This window comes from Sus scrofa, chromosome 5, assembly GCF_054392235.1.
Source record: "Sus scrofa isolate SSC_HxYL_T2T_F1_AM1 chromosome 5, Sscrofa_HxYL_maternal_Yorkshire_Landrace_v2.0, whole genome shotgun sequence".
NCBI lineage: Eukaryota > Metazoa > Chordata > Mammalia > Artiodactyla > Suidae > Sus > Sus scrofa.
This window is the reverse complement of record NC_139387.1, coordinates 7,249,074-7,266,485: the sequence shown is the minus strand read 5'-3', so window position 1 is coordinate 7,266,485 and position 17,412 is coordinate 7,249,074. Positions and strand designations below refer to the sequence as shown.

The 17,412-nt window shown below is 50.4% G+C and overlaps 1 protein-coding gene and 1 long non-coding RNA gene across 8 annotated transcripts in view; one reads left to right on the top strand and one right to left on the bottom strand.

Annotated features, from left to right (window-relative positions):
- Window positions 1-333: 333 nt before the first annotated feature.
- LOC110260636 (uncharacterized) lies at window positions 334-5,486 on the bottom strand. Of its 2 annotated transcripts, none has more exons than XR_014803009.1 (3): window positions 3,914-5,486; window positions 2,496-2,592; window positions 334-1,899 (listed from the first exon to the last, which is right to left on the bottom strand). It is a non-coding gene; the product is annotated as an uncharacterized LOC110260636 (long non-coding RNA). The 2 variants fall into 2 exon arrangements; XR_002343886.2 differs by lacking the exon at window positions 3,914-5,486 and adding an exon at window positions 3,173-3,263.
- Window positions 5,487-7,219: 1,733 nt separating this feature from the next.
- The window catches only part of L3MBTL2 (L3MBTL histone methyl-lysine binding protein 2), a 19,568-nt gene continuing 9,375 nt past the window's right edge, over window positions 7,220-17,412 (top strand). For all 6 annotated transcript variants that reach the window (XM_084955210.1, XM_021091462.2, XM_001929185.5 and 3 more), the window contains exons 1-6: window positions 7,220-7,298; window positions 10,670-10,910; window positions 12,632-12,765; window positions 14,950-15,073; window positions 15,855-15,934; window positions 17,289-17,406. In XM_084955210.1, coding sequence (XP_084811336.1) covers window positions 7,275-7,298; window positions 10,670-10,910; window positions 12,632-12,765; window positions 14,950-15,073; window positions 15,855-15,934; window positions 17,289-17,406 — 721 coding nt within the window. In that variant the 5' untranslated portion in view covers window positions 7,220-7,274. The remainder of the gene's footprint in view (window positions 7,299-10,669; window positions 10,911-12,631; window positions 12,766-14,949; window positions 15,074-15,854; window positions 15,935-17,288; window positions 17,407-17,412) is intronic.

Sequence of the window (17,412 nt, the reverse complement as noted above, 5' to 3'; positions counted from 1 at the left end):
AGCTCACAGCAAGGCCGGATCCTTAACCCACTGAGTGAAGCCAGGGATCGAACCCGCAACCTCATGGTTCCTAGTTGGATTCGTTAACCACTGAGCCACGACGGGAACTCCTGACATTTTCAGATTCAATTGTCATCAGTGGAAGAATGTGCTCTCGCCATTCAGTTTATTACACAGAAGGAGTTCTCTTGCGGTGAAGCAGGTTAAGGATCCAGGGCTGTCACTGCTGTGGTGCATGTTCAATCCCTGGTCAGGGAACTTCCTCACTTCTGCATGCTGAGTGTATAGGGTTCCCCCCCCCAAAAAAAATCAATTTGTTACACAAGACCCACATTTCTTTCTTTTTTTTTTTTCTTTTTAATTTTATGGCCACACCCACAGCATATGGAAGTTCCCGGGCCAGGGATTGAATCCGAGCTGCAGCTGCTGACTTATGCTACAGCTGCAGCAAGGCCAAATCCTTTGACCCACTGGGCCAGGCCAGCCATCAAACCTATACCTCCAAAGCGACCTGAGCCGCTGCAGCTGGGTTCTTAACCCACTGCACCAAGGCAGGAACTCCAAGGCCCGCATTTCTGTTTCGCAGCAGCCTTTCTGAGATAATCAGGATTGTATTAAAGGAGTTATTGCTGTTGGTGTCCCCACAGCACCACATTATGTTTACAAAGAGGGGTTACACCATCACCATGGGTTTATAAATGCTTATCCTGTTGGAGGAATTGGGTTTTTTTTTTTTTTTTTTAAGGTTTGCTAGTTGATTTCAAGTAATCAGCTGAAAAGAGCAAAAAGCATAAGGGGCTGCTGTCTTGAGGATTAAAAAAAATACTCAAAGTCACCTGGCATAAGTAGCTATTCATTAAATATTAATAGACTCTGAACCTGGATGTATCAACAACGGGAAAAGCGGGAAAAGCGTGGTTTAGGAAAATTTTTTCAGCACCAATGGGGCTGGTTTACTTAACTCTCCTAAGCTTCATTCTCTTCATTTCTAAAAGGATAAAAACCTGGAGTTCCCATTGTGGTGCAGGGGAAACGAATCCAACTAGCATACATGAGGATGTGGGTTCGATCCCTGGCCTCACTCAGTGGGTTAAGGATCCCGCATTGCTGTGAACTGTGGTGTAGGTCACAGACAAGGCTCGGATAACCATTGCTGTGGCTGGGGTGTAGGCCAGTGGCTACCGCTCCAATTCTGCCCCTGGCCTGGGAACGTCCACATGGCTTGAGTGTGGCCCTAAAAAATGAATAAATAAATAAAAGGATAAAAACCCCTCCTGCCTTTTAAGTTTGTTGTGAGGTAAAACAAGGTTACAAGACAGGTAATAACACTTAGCCCAGAAAATACCTGGCACACATCACAGACATTAAAAAACACCTGGCCCAGAGTTCCCATTGTGGCTCAGGGGGTTAGGGACCTGGTATAGTCTCCCTGGGGTTACAGATTTGATCCCTGGCCTCCCTCAGTGGCAGCCACAAGCTGCAGTGTAGGTGGAACATGTGGCTCAGATCGGTGTGGCTGTGGCGTGGGCCTCAGCTGCAGCTCGGATTTGGCCTCTGGCCGGGAAAATCCCTGTGCCACAGGTGCGGCCATAAAAAGAAAAAAAAAAAAAAGAGAACACCTGGCCCCTCTTCCCTTTCCCAGGCCTCTGGGAACCAAAAAGAACAGCATCTCTCAGGGTACCTCTCAGCAACTGTGGAGACCTGGCTGCATGTATTAGTAAATGCATTCCTCAAAAATCCGCACTTGATAAGCACCAGCCAATAAACGGTACCTCTAGAAATAATATCACCAAATTAACTGCCATCATTCTATAAGCGAGCAATTTGGGTTCCTCTGCCACGTCCAGATTCCTACTTACATTTCTCATGTTCCTTCCAGTAATTTGCTAGGAGGTGAACCTGTCAATAGGAAGGACAAAAATAATTATTTATCACCAAGCGCCCCCCCCCAAATAATTGTTACTTCAAATAACAGTAACAAGAATTGTTTTACTTCGAAAACCCAAAGACTCAGTTGGAATTTTCTGAATCCAATCAACTCCCTCTCCAATTACCTTCCCATTTTGACTTTGCCTAAAGATCTCCTCACAGTTGGTCCAGCCCAAACCAATAAACATTTAAAAAATAATAAAGAGTTCAAACTGCTGTGTCCTGGTGATCTGGGTTGCTAGGACACAGTTGTTGGGAGTTGAGAGGGGCAAGCAGATCCAGCAAAAGTATTGTTTTAAACTAGTAGCTAGGAGCTCAGATGCGGTCACTGGATGTTTGCGTTTCAGAGCTTTATGTTCATCCAAAGCAATTATCCTAAAAACTTTTGACATATTCAGCATTAATTCTCTGCCCCTGCTCTCTGATCTTATAAACTTCTCCATGACACAATCTCTCCATCTCGAAGAGGAAGCTAATAAGAAACACTTCCTTAGTAGGTTAATTGTAAGACATCATCTCTGACAACGTCTTTGAAAGTGCTCTACACTTTACAAAGCAGTACTTACACATTCTTTACTGGTTTTCCCAAGTTCAGCCGTGTTAACGTGGAGGAAAGTGTGGTCTTTAAAAAGGTCAACCATCTTCCCAGGGTCTAACAGCGAACTGGGGCAGGGAGGGCGGAACTTGATCAGTTATCTCCACCCATCACACCCTTCCCCAATCTTCAAAGGCTGGCTCAAGGAGAGGCTTTCCTCAGCCTGGCGCAGTGGGCGAGAGCCGAATGGCCCAGGTTCGCACCCCAGCTCCGCCTCTTTCACAATCCTGGGACACAGGCTGTGTGCTCCGTGTGCCTCGGCTGTTGCCGAGGGAAGAAAGGGGTGGTGACCGCGCCTGACCAGCCCGGGGGCTTAATAATGGCAGTTAGCCTCTTGTCAGCCCAGTAATCGCGCCCTTTCGCGTTTTCTCCGCGCGCTGGGGTTGCAATCAAGACCGGGACACTTCGAGGGCTCGCGGCGTGCCAGGCACTGTGCCAATGACTCTGGCCAAGCACAGCCCCTCTTCTCAGCCCAAAACAAAGAGCTGAGGGTGGGGGTGGGGGGTTCCCGCGGCCCCTCCCCCCCTACGTCGGGAGCAGCCCTGGGACGGGCATCCCAGCTCTGCAGCCCCCAGCTCAGTAGTCCTCTGTTTAGCTGCCCAAGAAGCCCCCGGCGCCCGCTTCCCCCGGGGGGGGGGTGTCACGGACCCCGGAGGCTGGACCCCGCTTAAGAGCAGTCCTAGGGAGCCGGCACCCCTGCCCCCAGCTCCGGTCGGGGTCGCCCAGGCAGACTTCCAGCGGGCGGTCCGGGAGGGCGGGGGTCTAGGAGGGGGCGCGCGCCGCGGGGCGGGACGAGGCGGGGAGAGGCGGGGCGGCCGGCGGTTGGCCCCGGGAAGCCGCGCGCGGCCGCCCGACCACGTGACCCACTGGCCCGCCCCGCCCCTCCGGGGGTGGGGGGTGGGACGAGTATTGCGACCACCTCTCCCTCTCCCGTGCAGGCATCTCCACCTGCTTCCACTACCCTAGCGCCAGGGTAGGGACCCAGTCGTTATCATCCCATTTTGCAGATGAGGCGAGCTGAGACTTCCCCAGAGTCACAGGTGGCAGGCCGAAGTTAAAGCGGTTCGCACCGTGCTGGCCCATGATCGGGGCGGGAAAGCCTTGGTCTCCTTTCCTTTGGATTTTGTTCCTGCTCCAAAAGGGCAGGGACTGTGCTGTGGTCCCATTCAGTGCTGTGTCCAAAGCACAGTGCGCATGCAGTAAATCATTTGAATGAATAACTCTTATTCTGGCGCTTCCCTAACTCTTAACTTCAACTCGAGTCATCCTGTCCTCTCCCAAAAGATTTTATGAAATGATAGGGGGAAGGCCAGACAAGGGTAGTGAGATATGGAAAAAAGCAGCCTGTCTGCATATCACCGCATAGAGGAGTTAATCAATCCAATTTACCTGTAGGGTAAGAGAGACCAGCCAGGAGGCTTCAATGAAATCCAAAGGAGAGTTTCCATCATAGCTCAGTGGATAATGAATCCTACTAGGAACCATGAGGTTCCATCCCTGGCCTCATTCAGTGGGTTAAGGATCCAGGGTTGCTGTGGCTGTGGCGTAGGCTGGCAGCTACAGCTCCGATTAGACCCCTGGTCTGGGAACCTCCATATGCTGAGGGTGTGTCCCTAAAAAGGCCAAAAAAAAAAAAAAAAAGACAAAAAAAGAAACCCAAAGGAGGGACAGATGATGGCGATCTGGATTTAAGGGAGGCAACAGGGATCGAAAGAAGAGGAAATATTTGAAATAGGTTTTGGAGAATTAAAGGGATTTGCTGATGGATTGAAAGGAAGGGATAGAGAAGGAGGAATCAAGAGGAAGTTCCTGAGTGGCTGATAGTGCTGGATATTGAAATGGGAAAAACTAGAAGAGAAATAAGTTTGGGGTAAGGGAATGAAATATTCATTTTGTAGTTCATGATGTAATATATTATGTCTGTGATGGATATATGGGTCTGGAACTCAGAGGACAAACATATGGGCTGAAGACTGAAAGATAGCACTTACACTGAGAAAAGAAGGCGGCCCAGGACAGAAAGAAGATTGGCCGGAGAGGCAGGAGAAAAATCAAGAGGGACACCAGAAAGGACAGTATTTCGGGAAGCACAGAATCATCAGTTATGTCATATGCCACTAAGAGAAGAGAGATATGGCTGTACATCAGAGAAGGTGTACTTGAACTTGGCAGAGCAATTTTGGTGGCGTTGGGGACAGATGGAGAAGGGAAAGAAATGGAGGTAGCGTGTGCAGACAATTCTTTCGAGACATTATGGGGGGGTGGGGGAACAGCACAATGGCAGGGGACAGAGGAGGTGGGTTCAAGGGATTTATTTGAATAGAATGGTTGATGACACATGAGCGAGTTGTGCTGCTATTGGGAATGATCCAACAGAGAGATGAGTGATCCCAGAGAGGGGGACAGTGACTTACTGAGGGAAGGCCCCCAAAAAAGGGGGAAGTATGTGAGGTTGTGTGTAGATGCATGGCTCAGACCAGCCAAAAAGCTTACCGTTGCTACAGCATCACACCCAGGCCCAGGAGCTCCATGGCAGAGAAAACGTCCACACTGTTCCAAGGTGGCCACTGTTGCTTAGAAACTTGTGTTTCACAAGATGTTTCAGCTGAATTCCTAATTAATGTCCATTTCAACTTGTGCTAATAGTTCCTGTCACTGAGGTCCTGCCTCTGCTTTGTCACTCCCCTAAAGCCTGTTACTTCTTCTTTTTTTTTTTTTTTTTTTTTTCTTTTCTTTTTAGGGCCACACCCTCAGCATGTGGAGGTTCCTAGGCTAGGGGTCTAACCCGAGATACAGCTGCTGGTCTACGCCACAGCCACAGCAACAAAGGATCCAAGCCGAGTCTGTGATCTACACCACAACTCATGGCCCCGCCCGATCCTTAACCCAGGGATTGAACCTGAAACCTCATGGTTCCTAATCGGATTCATTTCCACTGCACCACAACAGGAACTCCAAGCCTGGTATTTCTGTTTCTTTTGTTGCAAAGGCAGGAAGCTGGAAAGCTTAGGTTTCAACTTTCTTCTGCTGTTGATCATATGTGCATTGTGATGAAAAATAGTGTATCAGAAAGAGCTGGATTTAGAGACTCTCATTCTATTTTAAGGAGAGGTTGTCCAAAATTGTGGAATTTATATCTCTAGTTCAGGGCTCTCTGATGAGCTCCAACTGCCTTCTTGCCCTCTTGGGGACATCTCAGACCAAACAGAATTTTATTCTTTTATTTTATTTTGGGCTGCATCATGCTCATGGCATGTGAAAGTTCCTGAGCTAGGGATCAAAGCCACGCCACAGCAGTGACCTGAGCCACAGCTGTGACAACACCAGATCCTTAGCTTGCTAGGGAGCTAAGTCAAGCAGAATTCTTTTCTTTTCTTTTTTTTTTTTGGTTTTTTGTCTTTTTAGGGCCACACCCACAGCCTATGGAGGTTCCCAGGCTAGGGGTCTCATCAGAACTGTAGCCGCAGGCCTACGCCACAGCCACAGCAATGCCAGATCTGAGCTGTGTCTTTGACCTACACCACAGCTCACGGCAACACCAGATCCTTAACCCACTGAGTGAGGCCACGGATCGAACCCACAGCCTCAAGGTTCCTAGTCAGATTCGTTAACCACTGAGGCACAAAGGGAACTCCAAGAATTCTTAACTCCAAACTCATTCATTCCTTGTACAGTTTCTAACCACTACAGAATATGGTCCCACTGTCTACCTATCCAGAGTAGACAGGCACCTTTACCCAGAGTCACTCTGGATTCCTCCCTCTTCCAAACCTACTCCAAACAATTAATTACTGCCTCCAATATATTTCTCAAATTCTTCTACTTTTTTGCCAGCCTTCTAAGTCTGGCCTGATTCAAGCCACCATCATCCTTCCCCTGGATCAGTACAAGTGCCTTCTAACTTGTCTCCTTGCTGCTTCTCTCTCTCTCTCTCTCTGTTTTTGGCCTCACCGGTGGCATGAAGAAGTTCCTGGGCCAGAGATCAGACAAGCACTACAGCAGCAACCAGAGCCCAGCAGAAATAACTGCTGTATACTTAACTCCTTTCTTTCTCTTTCTCTCTTTCTTTTTCTTTCCTTCCTTCTTTTCTTTTTTCTTTTCAGGGCCCCAGGTGGGGCATATGGAAGTTCCCAGGCTAGGGGTCAAATCGGAGCTATAGCTGCTGGGCCAAGCCATCCCAGATCCAAGCCACGTCTGTGACCTACACCACAGCTCACAGCGACGCAGGATCCTTAAACCACTGAGCCAGGCCAGGGATAGAACCTGCATCGTCACTGATGCTAGTTGGGTTCCTAACCAGCTGAGCTACAACAGGAACTCTAAGCACCCTAAATTTCTAATCAGGGAGAGTGCGAAATTATTCCCAGCTCCTGAACAGTGCGTATCTTAGGTAGTCAATGATGTTTAATGAAGAATGGGGTCAGAATGATGTAAACAGCTCTACGTGGATAAAGGGTAACAGTCCCCGCAAGCCGCAGCAGGGCTAAGGCGGGGGGCTTTCCCCTTCGTTGTGGCAACGCCCGCTTCAGCACGCACCCACTAGGGAACTACAAGTCCCACAAGCGCCCGCTGCTTCCCCACCTCCAAGAGAGGCGGGCCGGGGGCTAGCGCGGAACCGGCTTTTCCTCTTTCCCGCAGCCTGATTGGCCCGAGGCTCTGAGAGGCGGCCAATGAGTGCGCTCGGGAAGAGCGGCCAGGCCAATATGGCTTCCTGCACCTGGTGACGGTCGAAGAAAGGGTGTTAGGTCTCATGGAGAAGCCCCGGGGCGTCGAGGTGAGAGGGAGCGGACGTCTCGTGCCTGGGGAAGGGAACCCCGGGAGCCTCACTCGGTGGACCCTTCCTCAGGCCTTTGAGCGACGCCTGGAGGGTGGAGGGCGGGAGGATGGATACACAGGTAGTGAGGCTGAGCGGGCCGGAGGCGATTGGCCGTGCTTTTTGCTCGCGCGCCGCTGGAGCCGAGGAGTTGAGGGAGGAGCAGCCCCTCTGGCCTAGGGGAAGGGGAGTGGGGTTCAGGATCTGAGCGCTCCAGCATCGTCTTCCTCCTCCTTGTCTCGTGGCGGTGGTCTTTCGTGATCGTGAGGGAGGCCTGTCACATTCCGATGGGAAGTAAAGGAAGATTAAAGTTTCATGAACAGTCCGTTTATTAAAGTTTAATAAACAGTCCGTGCCTGGAGCGTTCACGTGCATTATCTCTCCGATACTCAGCAGTCCTATGTTATTGTCTGGTTTGCATGGTTCGAGTGGCTGAGGCTTAGAGAGGTGATGAGCCTCCCCAGGAGAGTCACAGGGCTGTAAAGTGTAGATAGTCACTAAGTCTGCCAAGTTCCAAAACTCGACCTGTCTTATCTTTTCCACTGTACCACAACCTGTAACCCACTCATCCAGTAATCATTTGGCTCCTGGTCACCTTACATTTGAATTTGGTGACCTTTCTAGCATATTTGCATATGTAGGTTTGTTTTTGTTTTGTTTTTGTTTGTTTGTTGCTTTTGAGGGCTGAACCCACGACATATGGCCGTTTCCAGGCTAGGGGTTGAATCGGAGCTACAGCCGCCAGCCTATGCCACAGCCACAGCCACAGCAACGCCAAATCCGAGCTGAATCTGGGGCCTACACCACAACTCACCACAACGCCAGATCCTTAACCCTCTGAGGGAGGCCAGGGATCGAACCCACAACCTCATGGTTCCTGGTCGGATTGGTTTCCGCTGCGCCAGGAGGGGAACTCCTGTAGTTTTAAATATAAAGTGGAAGAGCTCAAAAACAATACAAGGGTCAAGGAGAATAACCATAAAGTGGAGAATAAAAGTTATAACTCAGTTTTGAACTTTCAGTAACTGCTGGAAACAGCTAGACTTGAGGCATCTTAGCAGTGTTCACAGCAGTCCTCTATAGAAGGTGTTGTTATTATATCCTTGGTACTGATGGAGAAACTAAGAGCAGTAGGTTAAATATCTTAACACAGAATCCCACAGGTGATAATAAGTGGGAGAACTTGGATTCAAACTCAGGCAAATCTGGTTTGAGAACCCATGCTTTTAACCAGTAATGACTGCCAACATTTATTGAGCACTTGCTGTGGGCAAGTCAATTTTCTGAGTGTCTTACCTATATTAACCCTTACTTCTCCCCCAAAGTCTGTGAAATAGGTGGAACTGCCCTCATTTACAGATGAGGAAGTCGAGGCACTGAGTTGGATCTGCTTCAGGCCATACAGCTAGAAAGCAGTAAGGATGGTATTGGATCCCTGGCCTAGAGCCCAAACTCCTCACACCTTTTCGACTACATGGCAGGTAGATTTATATATACATTATCTCATTTACATTCCTGTGAGCCAAATATTTTTCTTATTTTATAGATGAGAAAATTGAGGTGTCCCCACTGTGGCAAAGTGGATTAAGAATCTGACTGCAGGGAGTTCCCGTCGTGGCTCAGTGGTTAATGAATCCGACTAGGAACCATGAGGTTGCGGGTTCCATCCCTGGCCTTGCTTGTGGGTTAAGGATCTGGCGTTGCCCTGAGCTGTGGTGTAGGTTGCAGACACGTCTCGGATCCCGAGTTGCTGTGGCTCTGGTCTAGGCTGGCAGCTACAGCTCTGATTAGACCCCCAGCCTGGGAACCTCCATATGCCGCAGGAGCGGCCCTAGAAAAGACAAAAAAAAAAAAAAAAAAAAAAAAAGAATCTGACTGCAGCAGCTCAGGTTGTTGCAGAGGCTCGGGTTTAACGCCTGGCCCAGCGCAGTGGGTTAAAGGGTCTGGTGTTGCCACAGCTTGCAGCATTAAGTCACAGCTGCGGCTCAGATTCAATTCTTGATCCTGGAAACTTCCATATGCCACAGGTATGGCCATTAAAAAAAAAAAAGGAGTTGCACGTCGGGGCTCAGTGCCAATGAACCATGAGGACGCAGGTTTGATCCCTGTCCTCACTCAGTGGGTTAAGGATCTGGCATTGCCATGAGCTGTAGGTCGAAGATGTGGCTCAGATCCTGCGTTGCTGTGGCTGTGGTGTGGGCCAGTAGCTACAGCTCCAATTCAACCCCTAGGCTGGGAACCTCCATATGCCCCAGGAGCGGCCCTAAAAAGAAAAAAAAAAAAAAAAAAAAAAAATTTGAGAGACCCAGAGAGGTGAAATGACTTGCCTGAGGACCCATAGTTAGGATCAGAGTTGAGTCCAAAGCTGTGGTATATACCACTATATTATAGCTAGTCTGTCATTTGCCTCCCAAATCCTCTTTAGGGCAGTCTGGATCCCAAATTAACTTTTCTCTGACTTAAATTGTTTGTTTTTTGGGGCCGTGCCCACGGCTTATAGCCGTTCCCAGGCTAGCGATTGGAACCTTGTGCTATAGCAGTGACACAGCTGCTGCAGTGACAGCACCGGATCCGTAAACTGCTGTACCACAAGGGAAATCCTGACTTAAACTGTTTTTGAGTTGAAATTATTTTGCTGAAGGGGGAAGGATGAGTTTCTAAAATACATCTTTCCCAGAAAGTCTTCATAAGACGTGTTGCTGAGGATAATATTTTCATATCGATTTGTTCTGTTTGAATTGTGTTAAAATGTCATCATTTATAAGTCCACAGAAGGACAAAAAGACAAAATAAAATGAAGGGAGTTCCCATCATGGCTCAGTGGAAATGAATCCGACTAGGAACCCTGAGGTTTCGGGTTTGATCCTTTGCCTTGCTCAGCGGGTTAAGGATCCAGTGTTGCTGTGAGCTGCGGTGTAGGTCACAGATGTGGCTCAGATCCCTCGTTGCTGGGGCTGTGGTGTAGGCCAGTGGCTACAGCTCCAATTAGACCCCTAGCCTGGGAACCTCCATATGCTGTGGCTGCAGCCCTAAAAAGACAAAAGACAAAAAATATATATATATATATATAAATCCACAGAAGGAGCTTGGTGAATTCCTCATGCTTTCTGTCTTGCTGAGGTATTTTTGTTGATTTCACCTGAGAAATGTATAAATAAGAGTAATGATCCGGGTGTTTGCTAAAGGAGTATTTGTTTCCACCTGCCACTTGGCCCCAAAGTGCTGACTTGACCAAGGACTGGGAAGGGAGTTGACAGCAGACCTGCAGCCGCCCTACCTGCACTAAGCCACTCATGGTTCCTCCTGCCTGGTTTCTGTCACTCTTCCCCTAGGAGACTCCGTCTTCGGAACCCATGGAGGAGGAAGAGGAGGAGGAGGATTTGGAGCTCTTCGGTGGCTATGACAGTTTCCGGAGTTATAACAGCAGTGCCGGCAGTGAGAGCAGCTCCTACCTAGAGGAGTCAAGTGAAGCAGAAAATGAAGACCGCGAAGCTGGGGAGCTGCCCACCTCCCCGCTGCATTTGCTCAGCCCTGGGACTCCCCGCTCCTTGGACGGCAGTGGTTCTGAGCCAGGTGCCTTCAAAGTGTCCCCTGAAGATGGGGAGGTTTTATGGGGCTGTGGCGGAAGAGGGGGATGTAGGCCAGGTGGGCAGAGCTGTCCAGGTGTAAAGGGCTCTTTGATCTCAGGTTGAAGGGATCGATGCCTAAGGACCTGTGAGAGACAGAGGTACCCCAAGAATCATTTTCCTCTGCCGCAGTCTGATTTCAAACTGTGATTTCATTCTGTCCTCCAATTAATGCTTATCCACGTATGAGATGTCATTAACATGGTGCTGCTGCTGTGTTTGTGTAAATAGTTGGTGGTTTTCTAAGCCTGGGTGTTGAGAATGTAGGACACCTAAAGTGGTCTGGCTTCCATCTGGGAAGGAACAAGAAATAGCTCGTCGACTGGGAGTTGGGGCTACAGGGGCGAGGGGGAGGTGATGGGGGGGCAGTGAGGGTTCCGAATAAAGTGACCTCTGGTAGGAGGTTTAGGGTGGAGGTGCGACAATGAGGATCCCCGTGAATCATCTGGAAGCCACTTGGCTTCAGAGATGTTATGCTTGCACAGCTGCTGGGCCCTTGAGTCAGGGCCTCTAGAGTGTAGACTGAAAAGAGGCAGGCTACATGGTCTGTGATGACACACCTGTTCCCTAGGCCCCTTATTCTTTAGAAGACTAATCTTATACTCCTGGAGTCTTTTTTTTTTTTTTTTTTTTTTTTTTTGGTCTTTTTAGGGCCACACCCACAGCATATGGAGTTTCCCAATCTAGGGGTCAAAACGCAGCTGCAGCTGCTGGCCTACACCTCAGCCACATCAATGCCAGATCCTAGCCATGTCTACACCACAGCTCCTGGCAATGCTAGATCCTTAACCCACTGAGCAAGGCCAGGGATTGAACCTGCGTCTTCATGGATACTAGTCAGAGTTGTTTCTGCTGAGCCCCGATGGGAACTCCCCTACCTGTGGACTCTTAATTCCTTTCCATTCATCCTGTCTTCTCCTCTCTCCCCTTTCTTTTATGTTTCTCCTTCTGCCTTCTTTCAGCCATTCTCTTAGAGTCTTAGAACTTTAGAAGTAGAAAGAACCATTACAGACCATCCAGTCCAGGAGTGCTTGTGCCTGGCTGCACACTACAACCACCTCGGGAGCTGCCTGTAACCCAGCACGGACCAGTTCATTAGAATCAGGCTTGGGCTTTTTTCTTTTTTTCTTCTGGCTGCACCTGGGTATACAGAAGTTCCAGGGCCAGGGATCAAACCCACACCACAGCAGCGACCTAAGCTGCTGTGGTTCCAATGCCAGATCCTTAACCCACTGAGCCACACAAGGGAACTCTAGGCTGGGGCATTTTTAAAGTTCCCCCAAGTGATTCTAATGTGATACCAGTGTTGAAACATTGATCTCTTTCAGTCTCTCTACTCTATAGATGAGAAGAAAATAGATCCATAGAAGTTAAATGATGTGGGTACATTTTTTTCTTCTCATTTTCTTCTTTGCAAACTCTCCAACACTCATCTGTTTCCCATTCATGCTCATGGGTTTTCCTCAGCCCCACCACCGACACACATGGCCAGGGATGCCCAGCAGCTTCAGATGGACATACCAGAACCTTCTTCTAGTCCAGTTCTGTCAGCCTTAGGGGGTGTGGGACTCACCTGATTAATGCAGTGCCCCAGGTTTTGAAGGGCCCATCCTTTTGTTTGATTCGGGGTGACTATGAAGGGAGTCACGTGCCAAGTTCTCTCCCCAGCTGTCTGTGAGATGTGTGGTATCGTGGGTACAAGGGAAGCCTTCTTCTCCAAGACCAAGAGATTCTGCAGTGTCTCCTGTTCCAGGAGCTACTCCTCCAACTCCAAGAAAGCCAGTATCCTGGCGAGATTACAGGTGAGAGGCAGTTACTTGGAAGACCCTTCCTGGGGCCCTGGGTGCTGAGACAGGTGCAGCCAGCTGGCTGATGGCCAGAGGCCAAGAGGGCTGGAGAAGGACCTTGCTTGTTACTCTCTGAGGTTGTAAACTTCCTAGTGCTTATTATGCTCTCAAACTTGAGAGGGCAGAGGGTTGCATTTATGGGGCGTGTGAAATTGCAAATTCCTTTTTTTTTTTTTTTTGTCTTTTTGCCATTTCTTGGGCCGCTCCCGCAGCATATGGAGGTTCCCAGGCTAGGGGTCGAATCGGAACTGTAGCTGCCAGCCTACGCCAGAGCCACAGCAACGCAGGATCCGAGCCGCATCTATGACCTACACCACAGCTCACGGCAACGCCGGATCCTTAACCCACTGAGCAAGGGCAGGGACCGAACCCGCAACCGCATGGTTCCTAGTCGGATTCGTTAACCACTGCGCCACGACGGGAACTCCTGAAATTGCAAATTCCTGGAGTTACCCTTCCCCTCCATCCTTGCCCCTCCATCCTCACCCCTCAGAGTCTGATGTGCCCTCAGTAAGTTTTAAACAAGACAGATGCTCTGAAAGGGAGCTGGGGAACGGCACACGCTTTACCAGCCTCAGCTCTGACTCCAGGTTATATAGGCAGCCACTTAGAAAGTCTTAACCAACCTCTAGTTCATTATTGACATTTGTAGGATTTTAGAAGTGGAAGGAGTCATGGAGCTGTGTCGTCTCCCCACGCGTTAATTGATAAGTGTGCCGAGGTCCAGGGAGCAAGAATGACTTACCCGCAGGCTCTGGGGGAAGGGAAGAGCAGAGCCGAAACCTGAGCTCCATCTCGGTGCCTGGCCTTGTCTTTTCCCAACGCTGGTTCTCAAACGTGACTGCATGTTGGGGTCACCTGGAAAGGTTAAAAAATATTGGTGCTCGGGTCTTAACTCCCAAAGGTTCAGATTTGATTGGGCTGGAGTATAGCCTGCAGCCAGGGGCTTTAAATGACCCCCAAGGTGTTTGAAGCCATAGCATGCCAGCTCTTCTTCTTGGTGCCTGTCACTTTACCTCTCATTTTGTGAGGCAGTAACTGTTATTTCTCTCATTTTGCAGATTTTAGTCAAGGCATAGAAAAGTCCTCCTTGGTGAGCTAATAATAAAATGGCTAACAGCTACAGTTTGGGGGAGTTCCTATTGTGACTCAGTGGTAACAAATCCGACTAGTATCCATGAGGATGCAGGTTTGATCCCCGGCCTCGCTCAGTGGGTTAAAGGATCTGATGTTGTCGCAAGCCATGGTGTAGGTCACAGATGCAGCTCGGGTCTGACATTGTTGTGGCTGTGGTGCAGGCCAGCAGCTGGAGCTCAGATTCAACCGCTAGCTTGAGAACTTCCATATGCCACGGGTACAGCCCTTAAAAAAACCACACACACACACAAATAAATAAATAAACCCACATTTCTCTTTCACTGATCTCTCGTAAATTCTCTGGACTTTTCTGGGTTTTTTTGTTGTTGTTTTTTGTTTTGGCCACACCCAAGGCATGCCAAAGTTCCCAGGCCAGAGATTGAAGTGCCATAGCAGTGACAACACTGGGTCCTTAACTACCAGGCCACCAGGGAACTCCTTGGGGCCTTTGTGATCTATGCTTAAGTTACAAATTCCAGACCAGATCAGTGGCCTTTCCCTTTGCGGGAGAACCCCTTTGAGCCCCTGATAAGCCATGGACTCTGGAACATTCATGTATGTACAGAGTGTTCAGCCCCCTGCCGTGCTGCCCTTGGCATCCCTGCCATCCGAAGCCCTTTCTCCGCCATAAATCTGTGGGAGCACCAGAGGAAGGAGATGGCTGAGAGTTGACCCAGCAAGTAGGAACCTTCTGCTGAGGTTCCTGGGGCAGAAGAGGGGCTGAAAAGACAGAAATCGTGTCCCTCCCTGCCCTGGAGCTCTGCCAACCCGCAGCCCCTCCCCAGCTGAACACCAGCCCTGAGCTTGCTGAGCGCAGGCACAATACCGACCTCTTACCCTTGCAGCTCCCCTCTGAGCAGAGCATTCTTATTGTTATCATCTCGATTTACACATGAAGTCCCCAAGAGGTTACCTGGACCACTGCCCGGCCGGAAACCTAGGCCCTCTGGATCCAGATCCTCCTTCTTAGCCTTTGGGCTATTCTTTCTCTCCTCCCTCCAGGGAAAACCACCTACCAAGAAAGCCAAAGTTCTGCACAAAGCTGCCTGGTCTGCCAAAATTGGAGCCTTCCTCCACTCCCAAGGGACCGGACAGCTCGCAGATGGGACACCAACAGGGCAGGATGGTAAGCTGGCAGGGACTGGTGCTCAGGAAGTAGGTGGGGTGCGGTGCCCGGACTGGGGTGGCCTCCCTAGGAGTGGGGATTAGAAAGGGTGCCGGGCTCAGGCTTGCCTTGGACTGCATCTTCCCCACCTGGTGGGTAAGTACCTCGAAACCATCCCAGGAAATCCCTCAACCACGCTTACGTTGCCAGGACCTACCCTTGTTAATTCAAAGGCCAAGAATTAGCTGCTTTTGTTCTGCAGTGCTTTTAGCCCTCCAGCTTCTGTTGCCCTGGGGCAGCGGAGACCCATATCTGGTTTGAAGAAGGGTGAGGGGAAGGAAAGGAACCTTTCTGTCTCTCTGAGCGTGTGTAGCAATTTCTCTGCACACGTAGGCCTGAAACAACTCTGCTGTCAAGGATCTGGTCTGAGTTACCCCCCACCCCCGGCCCAGGGTTGAAGGGGCCTAGGTGTGTGCACCTCCCACCTGCATGGATTGGCTGTGGCCAATGGGAGGTTGGGGGAGGTCTGAGGAATTTAAGCCTAAGGGTCTGTGAATTTCCTTCTTTCTCCGGGAGGAAGGTCAGGCATTTCCCTGGGAGTGTTCGGAGTGTCCGTCTTCACACCGCAGTCTGGCAGCCTTTGGCTGAGGTCCTCCTGGTCCTCATGGCCACTGGTGGGGCAGGTATGGGGTGGGTCCAGGGCTGCCACGGTGGAAGAGGGACCTGCCTCTCCGACTCCTCTTGCACTGGCTGCTGCTGGAGCTCCCAGCTTTGACGAACTCTCTTCCTCTTTGCTGCCCAGCACTGGTCTTAGGTTTCGACTGGGGGAAGTTTCTGAAGGATCACAGTTACAAGGCTGCTCCTGTCAGCTGCTTTAAACACGTGAGTGCCTTGGGGATGGGCTCGGGGGAGCAGGGATGCTGGGTGCCGCCCTGGCTCACCCACCTGCATCACAAGTGCTGTTCCAAGCTGGCCATTGGCACCAGGAGCCCAGCTTTGCCACTCGCTCCAATTTACCCTTCTGTCCCCATTTTTTCCTTCTTTTTATGGCCACACCTGCAGCATATGGACGTTCCCAGGCTAGGGGTCTGATCACAGCTGCAGCAATACCAGATCCAAGCCCACATCTGTGACCTACACCATTGCTTGCGGCAGCGTTGGATCCTTAATCCACTGAGCGAGGCCAGGGATTGAACCTGCATCCTCATGGAGACTAGGTCAGGTTCTTAACCCACTGAGCCACAATGGGAACTCCCCACCATTTTTTCCCAGAAAGTCCTCACACAAACCCGCACTGAGAGCTTCTAGCACTCTCCCTTTGAGGTTCCCTCCGTGCTTATTTACATAATGACACTTTGTGCTTTGTTAACTAAAACCCCTCTGAGGAGTTCCTGTCTTGGCGCAGTGGTTAACAAATCCGACTAGGAACCATGAGGTTGCAGGTTCAGTCCCTGCCCTTGCTCAGGGGGTTAACGATTCAACCCCTAGCCTGGGAACCTCCATATGCCGCGGGAGCGGCCCAAGAAATAGCAAAAAAAAAAAGACAAAAAATAAAAAATAAAACCCCTCTGAAAATCCCTTTCCTTTTCCCCATATTTAGCATTTTCCCATTGAAGGCTTGGTGCTTGTGAACTGCCCTGGGCCACTGGTTCCCAGGAGGCAGGTGTGGATACCTCCTGGAGCCCCCTTCTGCTGCAGGCTCCCCGACACACACAAATGCCCCCACCTACACCCCCATCCCTGAGACCCTGCAGGGCCAGGCTTGCCGTGGAAGAACTTAGCACACAGGTCTGAGTGGGGTTGCCTCTCAGGCGTGGAGAAAAACCAAGGGGGTTCTCTTGTTTCTCAAGGCCGTTTCCTAAACCCCAGGAAATCCAGGAGGAGGCCTCTTTAGTCTGAGTCCTCTGACCAGAGTAAACCCACTTCCTGGCCTCCTTGCTGAACTGCTGCTGAGCGCAGTTTAACTCCTACCCCTCTCCTCTCTGGTTGCTAAGGAAGGTGCAGGTGGGGTGTGGCGAGGGTGAGAAGCTGCTAGATGTCATTACTGTCGCACAGGCTGGCACAGGTGTGATGTGCCCGAGGAGCTGGTCCCGAAAGACGAGCACCCAGGGCTGTCTGACTCTGGGCCTCTGCCCCCCATTCCCTGACTCGGCTCTTCACGGACAGCGCACGCCCCTGCCCAGCCCCGCACACATGGCGGGTGCTGTGAGCAGCGTGCTGTCTCACCTGCACACAGGTGCCGCTGTACGACCAGTGGGAGGACGTGATGAAGGGGATGAAGGTGGAGGTGCTCAACAGCGACGCCGTCCTCCCCAGCCGGGTGTACTGGATCGCCTCTGTCATCCAGGCGGCAGGTGGGT